Source organism: Malurus melanocephalus, unplaced genomic scaffold (genome assembly GCF_030028575.1).
Source record: "Malurus melanocephalus ecotype Western Australia unplaced genomic scaffold, MMel_1.1 scaffold_611, whole genome shotgun sequence".
In the NCBI taxonomy this organism is placed as follows: Eukaryota; Metazoa; Chordata; class Aves; order Passeriformes; family Maluridae; genus Malurus; species Malurus melanocephalus.
Window position 1 is genome coordinate 1 of NW_026623843.1, and position 25,313 is coordinate 25,313.

Below are 25,313 nucleotides of genomic sequence, written 5' to 3' on the forward strand. Positions count from 1 at the left end.
GGGCAGTGGGAAATTGGAACACAAACCAAGCAGCAGCAACCAAAGCTGGTCCACAATTCCCTCTGCCCAGGATTTTTTAAGTGGCACCAAAACCCCAACACGTGAGAGCCCAGGAATTCAGAGTCCCCTGCAGAAACCTGGCTGAGTGACACACAGCTGCTCCTGACTGGACAGCTCCATAAAACTGCTGAGGAATTATCCCCTTGCTGCTTTAGTTTGCTCTTTGCAAAATTACTTCATTTTAAGCCTGGAGCCAAAGCTGCTTGCCCACAAACTGTTACAATACCCATCCCTTCTGCTCCCTGACCTCAGGGGCACTGGGAGGGCACCCACCTGTAGGGCCAAGCCTTTAAAGAGAGCTCTGGTGATGTTAATCAAGTTTTTGGATCCTGTGACCTTGGCATACATGTCCTTGATGCCAATCAGCCTGCAGATGGTGATAATGGCTCGGTGACAGCGGAGACCATACCCTGGGGAAAAAAAAGAAAACCAAAACAACCCAAAATTAGCATTATGGGATTATTTGTAAGCACACAACTTACTCAGAAGAAGTACTAAGATCTCTTCTTTGTTATTTTTGTTACTTAGAACACATTAGATGTTAAAAATGGCTCCAGGGGCTGTGCAGAGGCATCCCTTCCCTTTTCCTGGTCCAGCAACTGGAATGAATTACACTTTTTAGTGTAATTCTGTAATTTTAGTGGCACAGAGTGAAGGAGAGACAAACTTATTTCAAAATCCATGAACACCACAGAGGTTTTTGTGTCATCTGCATCCGTCTCCACCACAGAGATGGAGATTCAGCTCCAGTGCACAACTGTAGCACATTGGCATTGATTGCAAATTGTTTCTTAGACTTGCCAGGTTTAAAGGGAAGAGTTATTTTTTTAAGGAGTCTAATTTTGCTCCAGAGAGGTTTGTTTCACATCACTCTAGTGATCTTTGAAAACTGCAGGACAGTCTTGCTGCTGCAGAGTGAAGGAGATAAAAAAATACATCCTGGGGGTCAAATGGCTGGAAAGCAGCAGAAAAGGGCTGTTTATGGAACATTTAAGGAATGTTTATTTTAGTGAGGTTATCTGCCTGCAGAATTTGTCAATTAGGAAATTGAAGGGAAAAGAGGAAACCAGAAACCACATATACGAGACACAGATCTGAAAAAAAAAAAAACCCCAAAAGACAAGGGAAAGAAGAACAAAACACCCCCACTAACTGATGAGCTATCAGGACATTTCAGGTGGCACTTCCAGGAAGATCAAACTGACTTCAGAACCTGTAAAAACTGTAAAGAAAGGGAGATCTGGACTGGGAGGGGGGAGAGAATTTATATGTCTATATTCCAGTGGCTGGAGCAGGACCAGGTTCACATTTAGGTAATTTAGAACTGAAGGAACTCAATTTAGGAAGCGTGAAAGAGTGTGAAAAGGACAAATCCCAATTTGCAATAGCAAAGCCATGTCATCAGCAGCAGGCATTTCTAATGAAAAATGACTGATCACATTCAACATTTAAAACTACACACTACACAAGTTTAACTCACATCAAATAAATACCAGCCAGCAATTAATGAAACTTCAGAATTTCCAGGCAGCTTTAATTACCTTTGTTTTGCTTCTTCATGCGGATATTTGTCCTTTTAAATTTCACTGAAATGTCGTGGTAAACTGGAGGGAAAAAAAAAAAAAGGCATTACAGATAAATTATTCCTTTTAGAAAAGCTTCAGCTTTCTTTTTTTTGTACTGTGAATGGCAAGTTGGTTTTACTCTCTCCTGACTTTTTAAAGAGAAGGGTTAACCCACGTAAATTTCTGGAATAGATTATGAATGCTGAAATATCTGTGAATACTATATTGCTATTGAAAAATAGGTAGGTGTGCCYCCAATGAGCCTCATTTAGTTTTGARCTAAACTCACATGATACAATTTAACTCACATTTTTTAATGAACCAGCTTTTAACCTAAGATTTCTCCACAGGCATCAGCATTCTTGGATTTTCCAAAAATATATTGACAAGAAACTACCAGGAAACATCAGGCTGTGAATAAAAACCCCAGTTTTTTTTTCCCTGGCTGCTGGGCTTTGCCAGCATATGTGGATTGAGGCACCAGGGAATCATCTCCTCTGACACAGAGAGAACAAAAGCACAGGAGTTCAGTGCAGAGAAAAATGCCCCAACATTATCTGACCTTCTTAACTCAAACTGTGCCAGTGAAGATCTAATTTTGCTAACAAGAGCCTGAAATACCATGCATTAAGTATCCAAATTTGAAGCACAGAACCATGGAATTGTTGTTTGGGTTGGAAGGGACCTTTTAAAGGTCAGCTGCTCCAACCTCTCTACCATGAGCAGGGACACCTTCAACTAGACCAGCTTGTCAAAAATTATAATGCATCAGATCAGAAAAAAAAAATTATTTAATTTTTTTTATGCTCTGCAAGTGGCTGCAACCAGTTTTTGTTGGTGTATTCAGTGGTTATAGTGAAAGCATGATACTCACTTGTGTGGTTCTGATACAGCTCTACAAACTGTAAGGAGCTTATTGCTTTATTCTTTGCCTGGGGGAAAAAAAGCAGAAAACACTTTTTCTCCTCGAATTTTTCTATTAAGCACTTGCAAATTACCATTATTTAGTTAACAAGATAGAAAAAAAAGAAAAAACACAATTTAGGAAAACAGATTAGCCGCGTCTAAACTCTATGGAAATGAAAATGTTTAGTTTGGAGGAGGCTTAGGGGAAACCTTACTGCTCTCTACAGACACCTGAAACAAGGCTGAGGTGGGGGTCAGTCTCTTTTCCCAAAYAGGAAATGATAGGATGAGWGGMAACTGCCTCTTAAAGGRCTTTTCTGACCTAAATCATTCTAGGATTATCTGACTACAAATTATACTGTCAGAAAAAAAAACCCATAAATAAATGTAGGTACGAATTATTTGTCATCAAGCAAAAAATATTCAATCAACATACCTTCCTTAAAGCATTCATCCTGTCTCCTGCCTTCCCCGTTGCAAAACCTGCAAGAGAAGTCAGAGAAAGTAATTTTATTGTTGAGAAACAGACGATGCAGGATCTTCAGAAAGAAAAGTGAAAAAAACCCCCAGAGAACTTCACAGCCACGTTTAGCATTTAAATTTCCACTCCACTGCACAGATCATACTCAGAAAATCAGAGATAAACTCAGTTTAGGAGTTATGAACACCAAACACCTGGATGCCAACTGCTTGTTGTCAAAGGAAATGAATTAGGCTCAAATTGATTTTGTGTGTTTGACCAAATATCGTTTCAAACAACTGAACAGTGGTGACTGCTTCAGATTAAAAAAATCATCTGTTCTGTTTAAAAAGAAAGGAGTGAGTGAAGAAAAAAAGCCTAGGACAACTTCAATCCAATCATCCAGGACATGTGGATTGCAGTGATAACATGTTCCATGAGAAACCTTTCCAAAGAGGTAGGAAGAGTTTTTCAGAGTCACACATCTTTCTGCAAGGCAACCACACCTTCCTCTGTGTGTAAATCTTCCTTCACTTCAATGTGCAATCAAAATTCAGCTTGAGGAACACACGTGGCCTTGAATCTTTCACATAAACAAAAGTTCTGCACAACTCTGGTTGACCATAAATACAGCTGTCTTATTAAAGCTCCTGTAAAAATCCCACCATCAGATGTCTCCTTGTATATACCATAAATGCACATACCTGCAGCCCCTTTACCATTTCCAACAGCCACCAAGGCACGTACTGATTTTTTTCTGCCTTCCTTTGCCTTCATACAAAACACATTTCTCACCTGAAGAAAAAAAAACCAAAACAACACAAAGGTTCTTGTTACTGCACAGACCAAATGTTTTGGGGTTTGTTTGTTATTTTTTTGAAGATTTGGGCTCGATGATCCTGATGGGTCACTTCCAACTCAGAATTTTATGAATACACAGAATATTATGTCTGATTCTATGATTCCATAAGCAAGTCACTGCTTTACAGTCCCCCACCTTACATGGTCTAATAAATCCTGATGTGGACAAGGGACAGGTGGAGGAGAGAGCATGCTCTGGGAAAAGAGAGAACAACTTGACCTGAAGAATGCAGAATGTGGCAAAAGGTCACTGAAATGATGAGATAAAGGGAAGAGACTGGTTACCTGTCAGCCCAAACCAGCTTTGGACTGCTGGGGTTTGGAAATATTTGGAATTGTGGCCTTTGGTGAACCTGGCTCATTTTGATGTGAAAACCACACCTCTGAAGCTGCCTCTGAGTGGAGAACCCTAATGCTGAACGTGAATTTTGAAAATGCTGCACCCTTAAATCCAGGTGAGACACAGGCAAGCAAGGAGTAGCTCAGCCAGGCAGTGATATAGATTCATTACATAGAGCTGTAAATAATCAAACTATAAATATGCTTGTATTTCTGGCCTTTGGTGTGCTAACTTAACTCACAGCACCCCTTTTGGAGCAGAACTATAAATAAATCAAAYAGCTCAACTCTGTGTGGATCRGCCTCTTGCACACTGGGTGAGAGAACTCAATTTTGGGACAACAATCTGAGATCCCTTCTCTATCTGTTCTGGTCTCCTTGCTTTTGTTTATATATAAAATTATATCTTTATTTAAATGAATAAATATAGTTTATATACTGTACTTAATATATGAACTATATAGAAAGTATAAAAAATATATGTAAAAAACAAAAAAAAAAGCCCCATCCTGGATATTGCTTGACTGTGTTAATATCTGTGTTTCAGAATTACCAGTTAAAAGGCAGTATTACTAAAAATACTAATACTATAAAGATAGTATTATTATAAATATATATAATAATACACATATTATTATATTTCTTATAAAAGATTTTTTCATTGTATTATTTCTCCCCTTACTCTCAAATGCGTCAGGTTCTACTTCCTTGAAGCCTCAATATGATTTCCCTTTTCCCTACATGTAATTCCTACTCTGGATTTAGGGTTATACACCTGAAAATAGATTATTAGAAAATACTCGGTCATGGCTTAAACATTCTTATTAAAATTCACAAAAAAAAACCAAAAAAAAAACCACCCAAATCAAAACAAACTTCAAAAACAGCCCAAACCCAACAATCCTCCCAAATTTCAGTGCCTTCACTAGATACAGATTATGGTTAGTGCTTCTGGAAAATTTCACCTTGCTTTCATTAAAATAAAGACGCTGTTTAATTCGAGGTGCACACACAATTCCTTTGAGAAACACTTTGAAGAAATAGCAGCTTTGCCAATTGCTCATTCCAAGCTATTTTTCTTTCTTCAAACTCATTGCTCACAAGAACAAGCGAAAAACCCACGCCCCGTAAGATGAAAGTGCCTGGGGAAACGGGCTATTTACAGAAAATGCAAAATAATAATGGAAGAAAAGCGAGTGAAGCAGAGTCACCTCCCCAGGAGCATCAAGAGAATACTATTTTTGTTTTGCACACACTTTTATCTTCTGTTGCCAATCTGAGTAGGTACTTGCACAAAAATAGAGTCAGCACATCAAAAATAAAGGATGTGGTGCTTGCAGAAACCTACTCGTGGGTTATTCTCCTCCTTTTCCAGAAAGTGGCAATAAAGACACACACAAGGAGCTTCTCCAGAAGCCTTCCTCAAACTGCACCTGGATTCAGCCTAGACTGAAAACCAAATTTTAAATTTTGAAAGCAAACTCAACACGTGCTCAACCTAAATCACAATAGCTCAAATGAACTGTCCCCTTGTACCCATCACCCAGGGGTGACACTGCAAACTCAGCTTGCTCTCTAGAACTGAGGGAAGAGCAGCGCCTCAAAACCAAAATCAAACYAYCTCAAAACCAAAATCAAACYRCCTCAAACATTTATTGAGAGRAGAAATGACAATGTGRAAGCAAATTACCCTCAAAGGCAGGCTGCTAAACGTTATTAGGACTTCAGCTGTTGCACTTGGTTAGAAAAAGGGTAAAAAAATCTAAATTTTCTGGAGGTTTTTTTTGTTGTAAAAGCAGAATGAATGGTAATCTGATTGCTCTTGGAAAGCCCTCAAAATCATATTCTAGTTACGATTTCTAGGAACCTGCCACCTCCAAGGCCACCCTCTTGACGCTGCTGATATACAGAGAAGTGTCTGCACAGGCTGATCCCCTCATTGTGGTCCCAATACTTCCCCAAGGTACAAGAGGAGATGAGATAAAATCAGAGCAGCATGCAAAAAGAAAAGCATTTCCATGCAAATGAGCCCAGAAAGGCTCAGGAAAAGGTTTGGAAAACCCAAAAGAACTGAGTAATAAACTTGTTAACATAAACCAAACCCATGTCAGCTACAGAATGTCCCTGTCAGCCCTCTCTGCACCCAGGGCACAGCAGGTTTTGTGCACAATGGCAGAACATCTGTCAGCTGCAATGTTCACACTGAAATGATCCTTAACCTCACACCCTGAAAGGAGGAGAATGCAATCCCTACACTGAGCCCTACAGAAAGGTGGGAATGCAATCCCTACCCTGAGCCCTACAGAAAGGTGGGAATGCAATCCCACACTGAGCCCTACAGAAAGGTGGGAACGCAATCCCTACACTGAGCCCTACAGAAAGGTGGAAATGCAATCCCACACTGAGCCCTACAGAAAGGTGGGAATGCAATCCCACCCTGAGCCCTGTGACTCCACACCAACAGGAATGAACAACACCCACACAAAAACCCTGATAATCTCATCCTGCTCCTCTCTCTGCCCTCTCAGCATGGGTTTGCACTGCAGCTCCTACCTGAGTACAGATCCTTTGGGTTAACCCCACAAGAATGCATCCTGCAAGGCACAGTCTATCTGAAATGTCTTTGTTTCCTTTTCAAAGGATGAGCCCTAATTATGCCCAATTAAAAGTCAATCAAAAGCTTCTGATTGCTCCAAATGCCAGTTACTTCTTCCATACAGGGTGACAGATAAGGGATAAAAATAATTAACTCTTTATCAAACAGAATCAGTTGAAGGTAGCATTCCTAAACTCCACTTTTAGGGCAGGCTAAAATCTCGGAGATCTCCAAGAATATCAGAAATTGAGCACACCTCTGACCTCTCTTTTTTTTTTCTGTTTTAAGTGCCTTCAGGTGCTGTCTTAAAAATTGAAATTTTCATTGTCAGTCTAAAGACACTGCCACTATCATCCAGGGAACAGAAGACTTCTCTGTAGTTCTAAAAGCAAAATCTAGAGCCTACAAATACCCTTCAAGTACTTTTGAGGCAACATCTCATTAGAAGTAAATTATTATTCAGGAAGTATCCTTGATACCATATAATTTTTCAGTCATCAAGGATGTCAAACAGTGGAGCTCAGACACTGTAATTTCAGGCAGCATTTCTTTTTCACAACCCTTTTTTTATTGCACCCTTTGCAAGAAGAATAGGTAGAAAATAATTTCTAATGACTTACAGCAAGTTTTGGGTTCTGCATTACAGAATATTCTTTTTGTCACAAGTCTAACAAGATGAGCCAACAAGAAGAGGCCTGATAGGAGATCCCTTAATTAAAGTGAGAGGTAACAAGGCAAAGATGTCCAGGAAGGAGTAAAAACCATTTTCCAGCCACTGCCACCCCAGCTCATGGCAATAGAACAGACCATTTCCAGACATTTCCAAGCTGGATGGCAGAAATTACTTTGCATCATGCAGTTTAACACTCAAACACAAATTATTGAGGGTTTTTTTTGTTTTGTTTTGTTTGTTTATAACCAACAATGTCATACTTTCAGTATCTGTCTTAAAAAGAGAATTATTCTGACACTGGAAAGGTTGCATTGACCCTGCTAAAATGGAGCTGTGCTCACACAAAATTCTTCAAGTTGCCTTCATCAGAAACAGGCAATGAAAATTAAAAAAAGCACAAACAAACCAGTAAGTGATGACCAAGCACAGTTTTCTCGACTGGTAGCAGGCAGTTTCAGCGTTGGACAAAACCCCTTTGCACAGGGCATAATTTACAACTTTATCTTCTCCCTTAGAAAGCTCCCCTTAATAAGAGATTCCAAGGGCCACTAACCTCATGTTCTGTGCCTTCAGGCCTTACTGAGCACTAGGTCTCACTCTAATTTTAATTGCCCTGCAAGGCAATTACTATCACAGAATTTCATGCAGAAGACTTTTTTTGCTGTGTTACCATGTTCATTTTGGAGAAACATAAAAGAAAAATTCATCTGAGGATGGGTGACACACGAAATGAAGCCTTCCAGTAAAAATAATAATGGCACACGTCAGCTACATCTCTAAATTTTAATTACCACTGTGATTATATTACGTTAGACAGCAGTTAAGCATTACCACCAGTTCTATTTAAAGGGCTTGTTCTTATGTGTAATATATGAGCAGAACAGGAAATGTGCCTCCAGGCTGGCAGGGAAAGCAAGGAACAGGTAACACAAGTCACCTACACTTAGTAAAGCAATAGTCCTTAGGAAAGCCAGCAATAAAACCAATCCAAGAATAAAATCCATTTGCAGCCCCTACTGCTGCCCCTAAACACTTTTTTGAGCTAGGCTTTGGTTCTAGCTGACATGAAAATCTGAGCTTGTCCATTTTACAGTCAGGACAAACCAAATTACAGCTTTTCTGTTTCTGTTTAAAAAAACCCACTTTAATATGCAATTTCTCTCTTTTTTTCTTAGCAAGAGAGCACAGCCTTTTCAGTGGCATAATCACAACAGAAGGGGCCTATTCTATCTTTGTTCATAAGGCAGTCCTTTAAAAATGGCTCTCAATTTCTTGCTGTGAAGCACAACTTCCCAGCAAACATTATTTTAATCTCCTGTACTGCTGTGAAGGTAAAAATCATGGAGAAATAACATTTTATAGCAGCATATAGCAGCATGTTCCTTATCTATTCAAGACAAGAAYGCAAAAATGATCTGTTTATTTTAAAACTCGTACTTGTTATCAGAAAATTGTAAGACTCAATTATCTTGAGCTCGCTGATGACTCTGAACATAGAATTATTTGCTTTTCTGCAGAAGCATTCCACTTTCTCAGTTCACATCTGTGGCAATCTCAGACAACAGTAGAGCCCCAGCCTGCTTCTAACAGCTTTTTCATTATTCAAATCCATAATAAAGCATCGAGGCAGATTTCCACAGCACATGGAAACACTGCAGAACAACTCAGCTTAGCTGAGTTTGTAAATAATTCTGTTTGTAAACAATTCTGCCAGCCCAGGATGGCTGCAGCATCCAGAGTGACAATCAGCTGTGACATGGCACAGCAGCAGACCAACATTCACTGCTCTGCAATGTGCCCCCCTGGGCAACAGAAGGCACTGCCAGCTGCAGGGCTTGCTAAYGAAAATAATTTCTTTTGTGAACAGTTCCTGTGCAATTCAGTTATTACAAATTGATTCAAACACAKGCTCAGCTAAAGGTCAAGTGCTCCAAAGGGTCTTTGCTGTATCAGCCAAAGCCCACAGTGCCCAGTCCACTCAAAAAACCCAGATAAGAAAATGGGTTAATGGGTCACAGGTTTTGTCTCCCCATCTCTCCTACAGATTATCTAACTTATTTTTAAAAAGCTCTAATGATAGACATTCCATATACTCCCAATCCATTCCAGTATTCAAATTCCCATTTGCAACTCATTTTTAATGTCTAAATTTACCTCGCTTTTTATTTATAGCCACTGCTTTTTATCCTTTTCACAGCAGACATATAAAACAGTTTCTATCTTTCCCCTCTGCAGGATTAAAAAAAAAAAATAGAAACCAACTCATGATTTTTAATTACCCAGACTGAGAGCACCATACACCATCATTGTTTACCATGTCTCAGGAGATATTAAAATCCATTGCCACAAGCAAAGATTTTGATTAATCCAGATAACACTCAAGCAAGTGGATGGAATCCCAGCTGATGGTCATCTCAGCAAAAGGCAGAAAGATAATCAAGGACAAAGAAACCCATCTGCACATTTATCAGGACAGGAGAGAAGCCTCAGATGCCTTTCTGGAGTAGAGCTGTCAGGTAGCTCAGCTTCTGACTTGCCTCATTATTCTTTTAACTTCCAGACAAGGAGCTGTTGTGAATCAGGCTATTTTGTTAAGAAAATGTTTCTCATCACCATTCTCCCTAAATAGACAAAGTAACTAATTTTCTCATAAATTATGCTTGTACACTTCATGCAGCTGAAACAGAAAACCAGACTTATTCCTGTTGCTGCAATACTGACTTAGCAAAGATTTGTTAAATAATTGCAAGGTCAATACAAATTAATGACAATTCGTTAAAGTCCCTAAAAAGATTTGCAGTGCTCACCTCGATGACTCTTGTCTCAAAATCTTCATAAGTTTCTGTTGGAAGAAAAACAGGGAGTTACATTTCCTTGTGTTACTTCTCCATTAGCACATCCCTCTGCACGTGCTAAGAAGGACACAACTTCTATGGGATTGTAATTTGTAAAGCAATATCAGCAATAAGTAGGAAAGGGAATAAAAATAATTTGAACAAGCAGTATAAACTGCCTTCTTCCTTAAATGTTAATCTAAAACTCCAAATAAACCTCAAATTTTGAATATACAGAGCAAATTTTGAATATACCTGTAAAATCATTAAAATCATCAGATAAGTCACTTGCATTATGACTAAAGTATTATCCAATATTGTTCTGAATCCTGTACAATCCACAGGGATTCAAAAAAATTTGGGGGTTGGGCTAGATGACCCTTCCAACTCAATCTATCCTTTGATTGCATGGTTCTAGAGTCAAGTATTTCTTGATKCACACTTCTGTGAAATTCCAGACAGGGAGGGAGAGCATGAAACAGAACAATACACAACCACTTCAAATAACCATGSATCATTCAACCCTTACAACCTCTTCAAATAACTTATCCCATGAACAAGAGCATTTCAGGGTAACACAGAAGAGCATTATTTGGTGTAGTTCTAGTGAAATTCTGAAGAAAAGCTAAAAACCATGTAATGGGGTAGAGCTGAGGCCTCAGTCCTTCACCAAACATTGCTTTATCATTCATCTATAACCTCCAAGATGAACATAAACATGATCAATTTGACACAGTTTAGATTTACAGTCCACACAAAGCAGATTTTTAGCTCACAAARGAGGATATGAATCCCAACAGGCACTCTGTTACCTCTCTGATGCCTCTTCAATTGCAAAGGAACACTGTAAACTTGGGAGAAAAGTGATTTTATTTCTCAGTGAAAAATGCTGTTCTTTCTCTACTCCTAGCTAGCACAAGAAGTGACACCAGSGAGTTCAGTCATGCCACAGTCTCAGGCCAAAAAGGATTCATTGAGTTTGGCAGTTTCAGGTCTGTTCTTCCTATCACCTTGACAGTGCTTTGCATATGTCCCAGTTCCCTGGCAAAATCATTAATTCTCTGATGCTGAAAGAAATATGGGGGCCTGAAAATCCCCAGCATTTTTAACAGATTAAAAGGAAATCAGTGCATGCTAATCAGAAACTGCTTTTTCTCAAACACATTTATAATACAAGCTGACAGCTTCATTTTCCTGTTTTGACTGCAGTGCCCTTTCCTCTTTTTGGCAGAACTCAACCTGACCAGAACAGCCAACTGTAATGCAAGTAATTCACACCAACAGCACCAGCCAAAAACAAAACCAAGGAAAACACCAGAAGGTGAAGTTCATAAATGCATAAACATTGTTTACAACAGCTGTCACCTATTTTAGTGGGATAAACTCAACAGTTTTGTGTTCCCAGTATGGAACTAGAACCACGGAATTTTCTTGACTTTCTCCATGTTCCACCATTGATTTATGGAAACTGGGAACAATTCATCTCTCAAATCTTCTATTTTTACACTGACAGATTCAGGTACAGTTGGCCAAATCCATGATCCCATCACCGACTTCCATGGAATATTTGCTCTTGAGGTAATAAAATGAAATGCACAATGGTGCAAGAAAATACCACCTGTCTTTCTTAGCTCCTTTTACTATAAAAGTGTACAGAAAGATATCAATAAGCAGAATTTCACAATAAAAACTCAGCCCAACAGRTGTTGACAAGTCTTTTTTAAGTTTAATTAGTTGAAAAAGATTAGGCTTCTACATATTAAAGCTACTGTAGAATTTCTAGTAGTCTGAATAACAGCACTGTAAAAAAAAGTCACTTCTCTGCTGTGTATACAGGATCTCTACTTTCACTGTACTGAACTACTTAGGAAATAAATAAATAACTTTTCTAGTTATTACAGTTACTATKATAGTTATTTATTGCAGCTCCTTCTAAAAGCTACATTCAAACTGCATAATCATTACCCTTATTTCATTATTTGAAAAGAGAATTTAAAAAGATTGATTTATCCACAGGATCCTTTAAGAAAATATAAAAAGACCATGATTATTTCATACTCAAGACAATTGATGCTGAAAAACATTTCCATCCTTCAAGACTCAGAACTTTGTAATGCCAGATAAAATCAGTCTATAATATAACATAACATAACAGTCTAACAGCTGTAAGAAATTCAGCAGTGTTTTAACAAATTTCACTGGTGTTAGTAGTACCTGCTCTTCCATTGAGCTTGCTTGTGTGTGGGCGTGGAACAGAGAAGTACAAAACCAATTTTCAGTCACAGAAAAAGCCTGGATCTCACTTTCTCCAAGCCCCCCACTCTCAGAAAGGCAAAGATAATTTTTTTCTTACCTCCATTAGGACCAGGGTCAGGAGGATCCAGAAGAATACCACCCCAACACTTTCCACTCCATCCTCCCTCTCTCTTAATTTTGATTTTCTTTTTCCTCTCCCATGTGTCTCTCTGCTGAATAATTTCAGACTGAATTTTCTCTCKTTCTTCTTTTTTTCGTTGGGCAACTTCCTGGACTCTCCCAGTTTGTATCACAGGAGCATTGAGGCCAGGCCAGAGGAACCCAGAACGTCCTTAAAARTAACAGAGAAAAAAATATGCTTTGTTCCAAATGAGGATTGCAACTCTGTACTCAGGAAAAATGCACCAAAATGGAAAGTTCTCACATATTTCAAATGCMTTTTATGATGTCAAAATTATATCTAAAATAGCAAAACCAACATTAAATAATCATATYGAGACTTTTTGTTTAAAGACAAAAATATCTTAAGCAGTTCTGACATCACAGAAAGGAAACACAATATGTCCCTTAATTAAATCAAGAAACACTACACACAAAAATGTTAAGACATGTCTTCAGCTTTCTATTTGTGAATCTACCTTCACCAATCTCCTGGCCTCTATTGAGATTCTTCCTTAGCTTTTTCTTCCTTTTCTTTCCTCTTCCTTTCTTCACTCCCACGCCAGTCTCTGCCAAAGCTCCTTTCCACAGCTGATCAGCTGTCACTGAAATGAAAAAAAAAAAAAAACCTTCCATAAGTAATGTACAAGTACAGCTTACACTGGAAACTGAAGCTGAACAAAAAATAACCCTGAACTTCAAGCCTGCTTGGTCTTTGCTTTGCTGGAATCTAAACTGTAGGGTTACTGCCTTGCTAAGAAAGTGATTTTCTACTCTGTGAATGTTTTTTTGGTGCAAAAATGTGCCTCTGCTCCTGATTACTGCACTCAGGCACACAGCCAAGTGCTTATTTTTTTAAAGGGTTTTTCAAAATCAATTTAAAGACAAATATTCCTAACAAGTAACCAGTAAGGTATTAATTCCCAGGTCATGAAAAGAAAATCACTCATTATTAACTCAGAGCAGCAACACCTTGAAGCACTTGTCCAAGGACATTGATCAATGACAGCCAACTTGAATCACCCCTAAAAATATCCAAGGGGCAGCATGCTTTCAAGCCACAAAGTTAACCAAAACATAAACCTGCTGCTGTCCTAATGTTCTGAATATATCATGTCCCCCTTATTGTTTGTATAAATGCAAAGGAATGCAAGGAGGGAGGAATGCAAAACACTTTGAGCAGCACCATGACAGAGCCCCAGTTTTGTCAGACTTCCTCAGCCAGTGGCTGTGGCCAGGAGCAGGCACTGCTTTGGTGTTTCACCCAGCACAGGAGAGCAAGACCTAGGAAAAACCTGTTTAATATTTAACTGCAAACTACCACTCACCCAGCTGATGGAAATACAGGACACCATGGCAGCTCAGACAAAAAAAACTACACCAAAGAGAGGCTGATGATGTGAAAAAACACTGTAGATGATTTTGGAGATTCCCAGGATGGCTCAGGTTGGAAGGGACCCACTGTGGGTCACCTGGTCCAACCTCCCTGATTGTTCTATTCCACCACCACCATTGTTCTATTTGCAGATTAATGCCATTATGTGCTTGACCCAGGGGTAACATTACTACAGCATTTCTCTGATTAGAAATGGATTTTGTGTATTTAAGGTTGACAGAATTAAAAATCCAGTAAACATCTGTAATCAGGGGAATTAAAATAACCATGCAGTCACTACCATTTCCCATCAGCAATCAGTTATTTTCAGATTAATGCATTTGAGACATCCTGCCCCACAGAGTGGCAAATGATTTGGAACTGGGGAAGCTCTGACAATTCTCAAAGACAGGAGCAACCCAGGATGCCCAGAGGTACCACTCAGTGCCCAGGTTTATTATTGTAGTAAGTTTGTTTAAGGAGCCAAGGTGKTTCTTCCAAGAGTTGAACACACACCTATTCACTCAAATAACTTTTTCCAAGTGGRAAGTGTAATGGATTCATTTTTGAGAATCCTGAAATCCTGATTCAGGCAATCAAAGTTCAGTACCATGGAAAGCAAGYACACAACACACAACTCTGCAAGCCAAGAAGGCACAAAATAGAATTACCTGAAGACAGCCAAGAGCAGAGAGGCCTCCAAAGTCACTACATCCCCAAAAAACATGGTGTGTGAACAGTTCAACAAGGCAAAACATGCAATAGGGATTCTGGCTGTTTTGCAAACAAGTGGAAATCTGTGTGCTACCAAGTAGAAATGCTCATGGATAACAATAAAGTTTATCACATTTCCTAAATGCTGTGAGGCAAGAACTAAAGATGCTCCTGGGTAGGCTTTAGTCCTTGTAAAAAAGAAGATTTTATCTGAAATTACATTCAAGTGAACACCAATGTCCCAAGGTTTAGGAGTTAAAAAAAAAAAATCCCACTAACAGCAGCTGTATCAAATGGCTTGAAACCAGTGTCTGAACTGTGAGCCACTAAAAAAACCTTCCAGCTGATTACAACACACAGATGCAGTAGCTGTGGAAGAAAAAACCAACAAAAAACCCCACCAAAACCAACAAAAACGTATATAAAAAAGCATTATGTCCTTACCACAATTTCTTTCTCAGTGGGAGAAAAAAAGTAAAGTAAGTAGGTAATGCATGATTCAGTAAATTGATATTCTTAAGTGAACTCTGTGGCTGTTCCATTAGGTGGAAGGCTGATCATCAATCCTGTTAAGCTTCTTASCTTATTCAGCAAACACCRTATAACTAGCAATTCTTTTTTAAAAATTATAATCCTGCTAGCCTGGAAACATGGAATTACAATAAAGGTACTTCCATTTGCCTTTGCAGGGCTATTTTTAAGCTGGAACAGCCCCTCAATCTGCAGTTTGGGTGACCTCACAAAGGGTCATAACAGYTCCAAAGGATGCTGCAGGGGCAGCAGTAAGCAGTTGAGAGAAAAAAGCAACTCTGGAGCTGGTAACACACTCCAAAAAAATCCTGTGCTTTGAGCTGCACTCCAAATCTATGTACAATCAGATCACTTTAACTCCAACAGAGGAAAACAGCAAAGGTCACAGAGTGAGGACACTTCTTGTACCAAAGGAGACCACTCAACGCCAACAGATCCATGAAGAAGAGGTCAGGCTGAGTCAAGCTTTGGCCTCAAGCACTGCAAAAATTCTGACAAAATGAGAACCAGATGAAAACAYTGCATTTGGTCCCAAAGTGCAGCTCATTTAATCAGTCTATAATAATAATGCCATCATGTGTTTGGAAAGCAGCTGCATTTAATGAAACACATCAGAAGCCTGCAGGCTGCAGAGCAGAGCTCTTTGTAAGATGGAGGTAWCACACTGATTTTAAGGCAAAGTGACAAGAATGGAATATGAAAGGGATAGGCTGTCATCAGGAAAACTACAATGGTGGGGACATTGATTATGACAGACAACACAGAAATGGAGAAAATAAAAATCTGTGTGCAAGAAAGGTCAATCTGACTTGGCAGCAAAGCACCAAGGTGATTAGCAAAGCACATACATAGGCAGGAGAAATGTCTTGGAGTGGAGAAAATAACTCCAGACAGAAAGGRGGATCACTGTGCTGATTCTCACTCTTGTAGAGATGCTCTGAAATGAAGACAGTGCAGTAAACATGCAGTCTCTTCATGATTTATGGCATTATTTTATTTTGCCTCTGTAAAATAGGGTGCAACATGYATTCCTCAAGAGCTAAAATAGAACCAGTCATAAAAGCCACTACACATTCCCAGTCACTACACATTTCCAGTCAAGTTACCAAAAAGCACATAGCTGCTGAGTGGGGGGAAAAGGTATCATCTATAAGATTTGATTTTATAGACTAGACAAAGATCCACTATTGAATTGAGCTGAAAGCAGGCTTTATGCAAGCTGATCACTGACAACCACCAAMARTGAGTCTCTGTGACATCACTCCAATTCGCTTCATCTACACAAAAGATTTYTGTAATATTCTGAAAAGAATTYGGGATTGTGTCTTTTTGTATTATCYCTGAATATCAGGAATGAGACAGGTATTTATCAGATGAATATTAGACCACACCTCAGTAACCTGCAAGTACTGCAAACCCCATCAGAAATCAGTCTCCTAGAAACTCATTAATTGAGATTAAAATCAGATTTGTCTCCTGCAAGATGAGTTCACATCTTGCCTAGAATACAAAGAAAGACAAAGAGCAGTAAGTTAGAAAATTKAAGTGAATAAAAGGAGAAGAARGAATCAAYTTTGTARAACAGCTAAGCRGGCTCACTTCTTTCAAATACAAGTAATCTTTCCCTAAGGTTTTGGTGACAAATAGCCTTTGGCAGCACAGCAGCAGAGGTACAAGGACATTAATACTGACATAATAAAAAGGCTAATGAATTTGTTGTAATAAACATCCAATGCACTGCTGTCCACTAACACCATTCCATTTGTGCAACTGTATTACCTTACTTACTTACTTTCCATTTACTAACATTCTCTTCTGGGTTTCAGCTTGGAATACACACTTATATTAACAGATAAAATCTCATAGGGTATGATATTTCAACTCCCTTCCTTCACCAGAACACCAATGGATTCACCCCCAACTCCAAACAAAAACAGGATTTGGAAAAAAAATGCTTCATGTGTATGAAATATGAAAGAGCAAAGAGAATGTGCTGTTAACATATTCTGCTACAAATGTAGTCATTAATTACACCATCTGTACACAGCTGCTTAATGACCACAATGAGACATTTCTTCTCAAGTGCAGGTCTTTAATTTCACTAACTCAACCCTTTAACTTAACACACTTATCTGGAACCTGGAGACCCAAACACTTCCTGATTTGAAGAACTTCAAAATCAGTCTCCCATTTYCTGCATGAATATACGTCTCTGTTTTTTCACAAACACCATTCCAAAGAATAAAACTTTCTGTTTCCAGCTCCCGTTGCATCCATGCTTAAAAGAGGCTGGCACAGAGCAGGCTACATGAACTACTCTTAACTAGAATCTGGCAAAAAGCTGCAATTTAAACAGCTTAGGTCAGGAAAAGGAGTTCTCCACTGTATTTTTAAATCTAGGCCTTATGATGTCTGATATTCTCTCTCCACCACTGTACATAATGCACCTAATTAACAATATCCTTAACTACAAAGCATTTAGGGTAAATGTGCTAGGAAAAAACAGACACAGAGCAGCTGTCTTAAGAGCAAAGCCCACAACTCATAGCAGTGGCTAAACACGACTCAAATAATTTAGATGTCACTCCAATTGCATGTATTGACATTCAACTTCAAGCTCAATTCTTACGAGTGGCTGAAGGAATTCTCACAATTACATTAAAAACCTACTTCCAAAACAACAGCAGTGAACCATCCWAAACAAAGATGGAGTTTGACTTTATACACCCTCATCATCTTCAGCTGAACTCATACACTGCTCAAAAACTGTCAACTCAGTTCACACCATCTGCTATCCCTGACAAGTTATGCTTCTAATATATTTTCCTCTTAGTTTTAAAAGTGGAAGTCTTTAATTCCAAGGCCAACTCAGACTTTTCAAAGTTACTTATGGAAAATATTTAACTCCTCTAGGGTGAATCCTCTCCTCCATGATTCAAAAGGGAATATTCTGCAGATGATAATACAAAGAGATTTATTTATGAGAGAAAAATGGAACAATGGCATACTAATACCAGATGGATTACTTMAAACATGCGAGATTCTACAGCGGCCTCATCAAAATCAGTGTTCATCCCAAGTGAGAACTCATCCTGCCACTTCACCTCTGAAATGCAATTGTCTGCCACAATGTGACATCAGTTTAATGACTCCCTGTCTAATCCTGGTCCACAGGCAGAAAAGCATGGATCTGTAAGACCTATAACAAATGAGATATAGTGCTGGATTATTCTTAAGTCACCACATTCAAAACATTGTTTTCTTCAAAGAAAGAGACCTTTCTCAAAAGAGACCCCTCAACAATCTAAATGGAAGTGTATGATGCATATCTGATACTGAGCTCTGCTGAAACATAATGAGAAGACAAARATCTCCACCTCCCCAGAGAGGCCTTAAAAAACCCCAAAAACACTGCTTTAGCAAAATATATGTTTTCGTTTGCAATTCTGCCTGYATCCTCTGCAGATGTCATCTTCTGAGGGTATTATCTGTGAGCTCTCCAGGGCTTTTATACAAACCTGGGAAGTGCTGAAGACTGTAAAGAATTCTGTCTAGACAGCCATTACTGAGTCACACAGCATTAATCTGGGTAGCAGGTGGCATCCAAGTGCAGAACTGCAAGAACCTGGACACTGAAAATGTCTCACTAAGACAAGTACCACTGCAAAACCATAAAAAACAACAGGAGGTCATGGAAAAAAATCAGTACCATGGGACAGATATAAAATGGTTTTAGATAAAAGTTCCCCTACTAAAACTTAGAGCTGCACAGATGTCAAATGTTTCCACTGAAAATTTAAGCTCAGTTCTACCCACTGTTAGATGGATTTCCACAAGAGTGTAACTGGAAAAGAACCTTCATCTACTGCCAAAGTTCCAGTCCTCTGGATTTGTAATACAAGTCTGAAGCTTTTGGGGCTACCTACTTATTCACAGTGATTTAATAACAYTGTTAAAAAATGAAAAGCTCTAATTATGTGGATTGCATAAAAATTTTGTTTAAGTGTGTCTGAAAATTTGTTGGCAGAAAAGACATCTATAGTCTAATTATTTTTCCCACAACATAGCATGGGAATGTTGTGGGCATTTTCCTCAAAATCTGGAAACAAATCTGTTGTATCACAATAGTACAATAAAACTTCAGAGCAGGAAAATATTCCAAAAGATGCATTCATACTGCTACACTGACACAGGGAATAACTCCACTTAACTGCAAACCTTGAGCACACTTCCACAGTGCACTTAGATTAAAATTTCACATTTTCTAAAACTGGCAATTTGTCACAGGGTCAGCAGAAGTTGGAGACGTGGGATTGTCAGGTTGAATGTCAGGCACAATTCAAACCCTGAATAAATCCAGCTACAATCCCAGCACCTGAGAAATTGCATTTTGTTCTCTTATAACATTTTATTAAAAACCAAGGACCTTAACGTAGCTAATATATGTTATTGTAAATGCTACTACCTTTTGATAGTTGCTTTGATATTAAAGCTTTAGTTTTTTATTTTTAATAACTGTCATGCCTCACTGTCACCAGATGGATATGGAGAAGAGAGATTTCAGTGAGGACTGCAAACTAAATACCTTAGGCTTGGTTCAGTTCCTCAAAACAAAGTGAAAATCAGAGACTTAATACCTTTCAAAAGTAATACTGCAGAGTAACAAATCAAAACCAAACACAATACCCCTCCAAGAACAATTAACTACAAAGCATTTTATATTCACTTCCCTTTTTTCCTGACTAAAAGCAATTAAACTATTCTTCAATACACAGACAACTCTCTTGTAGAAGGAAAAAAAACTAAAAAGGCAATTGTACAGTTTTAACTCTATACATCCTTAATACTCAAACATCAAAACTCTTCTTATAATACCACTGATAATGACAAGAGGCAACTCTGTAATTATTTATCTGGAGTGTTCATACTTCCAGAAAAATTCTTTGTAAAATGGAAAAGTAAGTATTTCTTAGTTCTGGTCCTCGAGTTAGACATGTCTGTCAAAATGAACAATTTAACCCAAAAACACCTCATGTAAGACAACAAAAACATAATATAAAATGTAATTAAGGAGCAGCGGAAATTGTCCCAGGTCACAGCAGTGGCTTTGAAATTGGATGATCTTTAAGGTCCCTTCCAACCCAAACCACTCTATGATTCCATGACTGGGTAGCTAATGGAATTAATGCTGTGAGTAGGAAAGTCTAATTTTTATATAGCCCCAGTATCAAATAAAAGCTCTTTATTCTCACATACACTTGGATACATAACGGGTGTTGAGAAAATTATGCTGGTCTTGATGCCTGGGGTCAAAGAAAACTCCTGAGGCTGGGAGACAGCCAAACCATGGAATGAAAACTAGACTGCTTCCCATGGAGAGGAGGGTGGAAAGGGGAAAGATTAAGCATGGAATAAGAAGATAATTTTACWTTATTTCATTACAAACTCACTGAAATATGTCACAGGACAAGAATAAATCCCTGATTATGTTTTTGTGTCAGAGTTGCAGGAGACAACTATCTGGGCAAGGATCAGAGACTGCCTAGGATAATTGCAATTCCTCCTATTTAAATGAGTTCCTTCTTTTAAACCAGTTWAACTATTAAATATAAAAGTTCTGTCGAAAGTACAGATGACCCTACCATCAAGAGCACAGTAATATATTAAAGGTATGACGGAAGATAATTAAGCATCCACTAAYGAGACAGAAAAACACAGTCACCTTTCTCAGTCACAAAGCCCTGTCATTTGGCTGACATTTCACTTGACAACCATTTCATAGAAAATGGTCCTATCTGCATTTTAAATGTTACCACTTCTGAAGCAACTGCACTCCTAAGGACATGAGTGATTTATATTGTTTGTATCTACTTCATTTGAATTCTGAAGATTTTATTTTTTATTTCTGCAAGAGAAACTGTTCTTCAAATTGTTATCATTTGAAATACAAACCCCTTAGACTTCTGAATCTCATGGCTACTGTCTCTGCTGAATACATAAAGGAAGCATACTCAAATTTTTCCAGATTGCTACATCTTATTAAATAAGGCAATAGTTYTAGGTAATTTGCCTAAACATATAAAATTTTACTAAGTCAAACAACACAGATGCCATCCCAGGRAATATTTTTAATTCAGTCACTTAACCACACATCTGGAAAATCTCCTGGTAAAACAGAGCTCAGCTAGTGCTTGTGAATATGAATAAGGAAATAATCTAACCTAATAAGGAAACAATCAAACYTACAAATTGTAATCAGATTGCAATCACTTGTGGTGCTACATGGTAAATTTCAGATAAACAAAACAACAACASCGCTTGGCTTCTTACATATCCTTATCTTCTTGCTGCTTGTCTGAACGAGTTTTTCCTGCAGGTGGCATCCTTAGAAAGCCTTTTCCAAGCAGAGCCTTGCAGTTCACACTGCAGCCTTTTCCAAGCCTTTGGAGGTACCTCTACCTTCAAGYATTTGGAATCAGTCAATGGTCAAAATTTACTCAGTAAGATGAGCAACAAGCCCAGCCTGACTACTTAACCTCATTTCTTTAGCAGATCAAAAAAAAAACAAAACAAACAATATTCTGTCACTCAGATGCTGAGAACAGGAAGAGACCACCAGTTCTGAAAGTCTGATTTTGCAGAGCTMTTAAATTCTACGGATTATGAACAATCAAACTTTGACTCTCAAACTGATACCTCTGCCAGAGATTATTACCATTCCTTCTCTTCCCCTATGGGATAGCATACAGAACCACAAGGCAGGTGAAAAGGCCCCTCAGTTACCTCAGTTCACAGTTCTGAGTGAATTTAAACAGCCATCATTCCTCAGTTATGGGTACAATTCCCTTACACTTTGAAAATACTGCATCCAACCAGAAAATCTGCAGGATGTTACCAACAGCTTTTCTGTAACACATTCTTGCATTTCAGCAATTTCATTTTTGAGACAGCACAGCTTGAACACAGTCTGGCCTGGGGCTCAAAAATAATTTAGARGATAAACACACAATTTATATTCTCAATAAAGGCCTAGGAAACAGAAAAAGATGCTTCCTCCTCCCATAAATAATGACATTTATTAGATGGATTCACTGTGACATAAAGCAAACCTTTGCTATTAAAAGACAATAACCTAATTTTGTGCATGCACTTCTGTCAATGTYTGTAGCTGCAACTGCACTCTAAGAAAACACAAAAAAAAATGAGCACACACAGATTTTCATGACTGCATCTCTCCAAAGCAGTATTTTCTTTTCCTSTTCTGTTTATTGCAGTTAATAATTTTTATCCAACTTACATGTATTGAAGAAGCTGCTTTTCCTGCACTGCTCCACTGTCCCAGTCCAGGGGGCAGAGAGGGAGCACCGTGTCTGGAAAGCCCATGCCAGGCTGGAGTACGAGCTGCAACTCCCTTTCACTGGCACAGAAGCAAAGCCTGGGAACAAAGACAGAAAGATTTTTATAATATAGCACATTTCCTTCCTTAAAACAGTATTTTCTGCAAATATATAGCACCGGAAGAAAAAAACAGGGGATTTTCAAAGGGAATCAGGAGCTTTTGTCTTGAAGTGCAAAGCAGAATGTGGGAGGGAGAATATTGCAACAGAAAATGTCACGAAGAGAAGAAGGCTAGAAAGCTCCTCGCATATTGCTGATAGAGGGATTTTAATAAATTATTTAGGAGCAGTTGCAGCCTTTCATTTTTCCTGGTTTACCTGCAAGAAATGGTTGGGGTTTTTTAAGGATATGCTTGTGACTAAACCATGAAAATATTTCCCTCCACTAAGGAAACACCACTGGCCTCTTTTCAAGCCCCCCTTAAAGTTCAGGTTTTAATCACAGTTTGGCATCACTTCATTATAAATTGCCCTGAGGATGAAAAGAAACCTGAAATTCATTAACTACTTAGATTTCATTTATTATTTTTTTTTTTTTAGGACTGTAGGCAAGGACATTTTTAGAGTACCATAAAAGACAAGAATGTTCTCCCTTCCTACTAAGTGTACTTTAACCACTACTAGGAAAAAAAAAATTATACATTTGAATTTGAATTACACATTTGAAGAGGATTAAATACCAGAAAGAAACAGCTACAGAAAAATTAGAGAAATTTGGATTCCTAYTGAATAAAATGTCCAGGATGACATTTTAGAGAAGGAAGGTAGAAAGAATGGGAAGAAATGTTTGAAAAACAAAGCAAACCACCTCACTCCATCATCTTAAGGCAGCTGTTACTGCCCRGGTTACTCTGATGGGGTGATGAGTGACTGATCCAGGTTTCAAATGCACAGTTTTGTGCTGGTTTTGAGTTTATCACTGGCCATTTAATGTGACTGCAGTGTCACAGGTGCAGCCCAGTGAGGAATTAACAMATTGGAGAGAAAAATCACTGCAACGGCTTATAAAATTTAAATTCACCTAAGTCCAGAACCCCCACTCTGCCAAGGACCAGCACTTGGGATTACGGGAACGCTCCTTATCTCCCTGATCCCGCAGCAACCTTAGGGTCAAACCTTCGAGCRGGGGAGTCATCAGGAGCTGCTCTTCCCAAATCACACCTCAGATCCGAGGGAAGGCTGCAGGGACACTGCAAACCCCTCATGTGGATGTATGAATGTGCGTATGTATGTATGAATGTGTACACAGATGTATGGACGTTCACACGGATGTTCGGCTGTGCACCCTCAGCGCGCTCCCCTCGCCCTGCGGGCAAACCCCCCGCCTCCCGCGGCTCCTGCCCGGGCCGGTGAGCGCTGCCCTCCCCGCCGAGGCTCCCCCGGCACCCCGCGCTGCCCCATCACCTCTCCAGGCCGCTCGGAGCGCCCCGCGGGCACACGCCCGCCCGGCCGCCACCACCGCCGCCGCCATGACGGGTCCTTCCCCCTCACGGCCACCGTACCGGGCTGCCCCGCGCGCTGCCTGACGCGGGAACGGCGGGCGAGAAACTGAGGCGGACACGGTGAAACCGCGGCTGCCTCGCAGCTGAAACCTTTGCTGACACTTTAATGGAGCCTTTGCTTATATTCTCCCCCTGCGCCGGCTCCTTCCTGCACCCTTAACAATCCCGCAGACAGGCAAAGGGTGAACAGCCGCGAAGGGAAAGCCCCTGGCAGGTCCCCAGCGCCCGCCCCGCTCCGTGTGTGAGGAGCCCTAAATTTGTGTTCTCTGGACGCTGAAGTCTCTCTTTTAGAAAGAATTTCTTTTCAGGTACTTCTTTTCCAGCGCTATTAGTGTCTCATAGTTTGAACTACACCTTTAAAGCCGTTAATGCTTCGTCTTTTGATGCTTGGGATAAATGTTGGCGTTGGAGAAGTGTTTAGGGTTTTGCTCTTATTACAGTACCATTCTGATCCATAAAAATAGATGTGCCACAAGGCAATAATGACGCACTCGAAAGAGATTATTAATTTCAGAGTTGCACAAGCTGGATGCTCAGTGATATTCCAAAAATCAAGCACCTCAACCATCAAAATTTGTTAGTGCTTATACATTTTAGCAAACAAAGGAATTAGTGTTCACTGGCAGCGAGTTACATAGTTCTCTTGTAAAATAGTATTCTGCTATTTTTTAATGATTCTCTCCCTTCTCATGCTAATTAGTCTGCATGCTCAGGCTTTCTCTTGGTCTGAGGTGGGGTCTCTGTCGGTGGCTGTGATCTGTCCCTGCCAGAATTACCTTGTACCCAGTCAGAGCTGATTCAGCACAGGCACTGAGTTGTCTTTATTAGTTTCTTCCTTATCTCGGGAGTTTTGCCAAAARTCCTTGTGGCCCATAAATTCTGCATTCCTTGTGTTCACCATCAGTGGTACCTCCCTCTTCCCAAGCTTAGTTAACGTCTCCCTTTGTCTGAGATCACTGAAGCACATCCAGCCCTAAACCTTAATGAGGCAATTCCACCCACAAGTAACAGCCTGGGATGAGAGCCTGACCCCACCTGGACACAGCCTCCTTTTAGGGAATTGTGGAGAGGGATAAGGTCACCCC

General features: G+C 39.4%; 1 protein-coding gene across 1 annotated transcript; it reads right to left on the reverse strand.

The window, feature by feature from the left end:
• Window positions 1-216: 216 nt before the first annotated feature.
• LOC130583651 (28S ribosomal protein S5, mitochondrial-like) lies at window positions 217-24,217 on the reverse strand. Its single transcript, XM_057383155.1, has 10 exons — window positions 24,131-24,217; window positions 22,627-22,764; window positions 13,189-13,314; window positions 12,648-12,881; window positions 10,268-10,302; window positions 3,696-3,786; window positions 2,968-3,014; window positions 2,500-2,557; window positions 1,602-1,664; window positions 217-470 (listed from the first exon to the last, which is right to left on the reverse strand). Exons 1-10 carry the CDS (start codon window positions 24,195-24,197, stop codon window positions 232-234), a joined length of 1,098 nt encoding a protein of 365 aa, XP_057239138.1. The 5' UTR covers window positions 24,198-24,217; the 3' UTR covers window positions 217-231.
• Window positions 24,218-25,313: the final 1,096 nt, after the last annotated feature.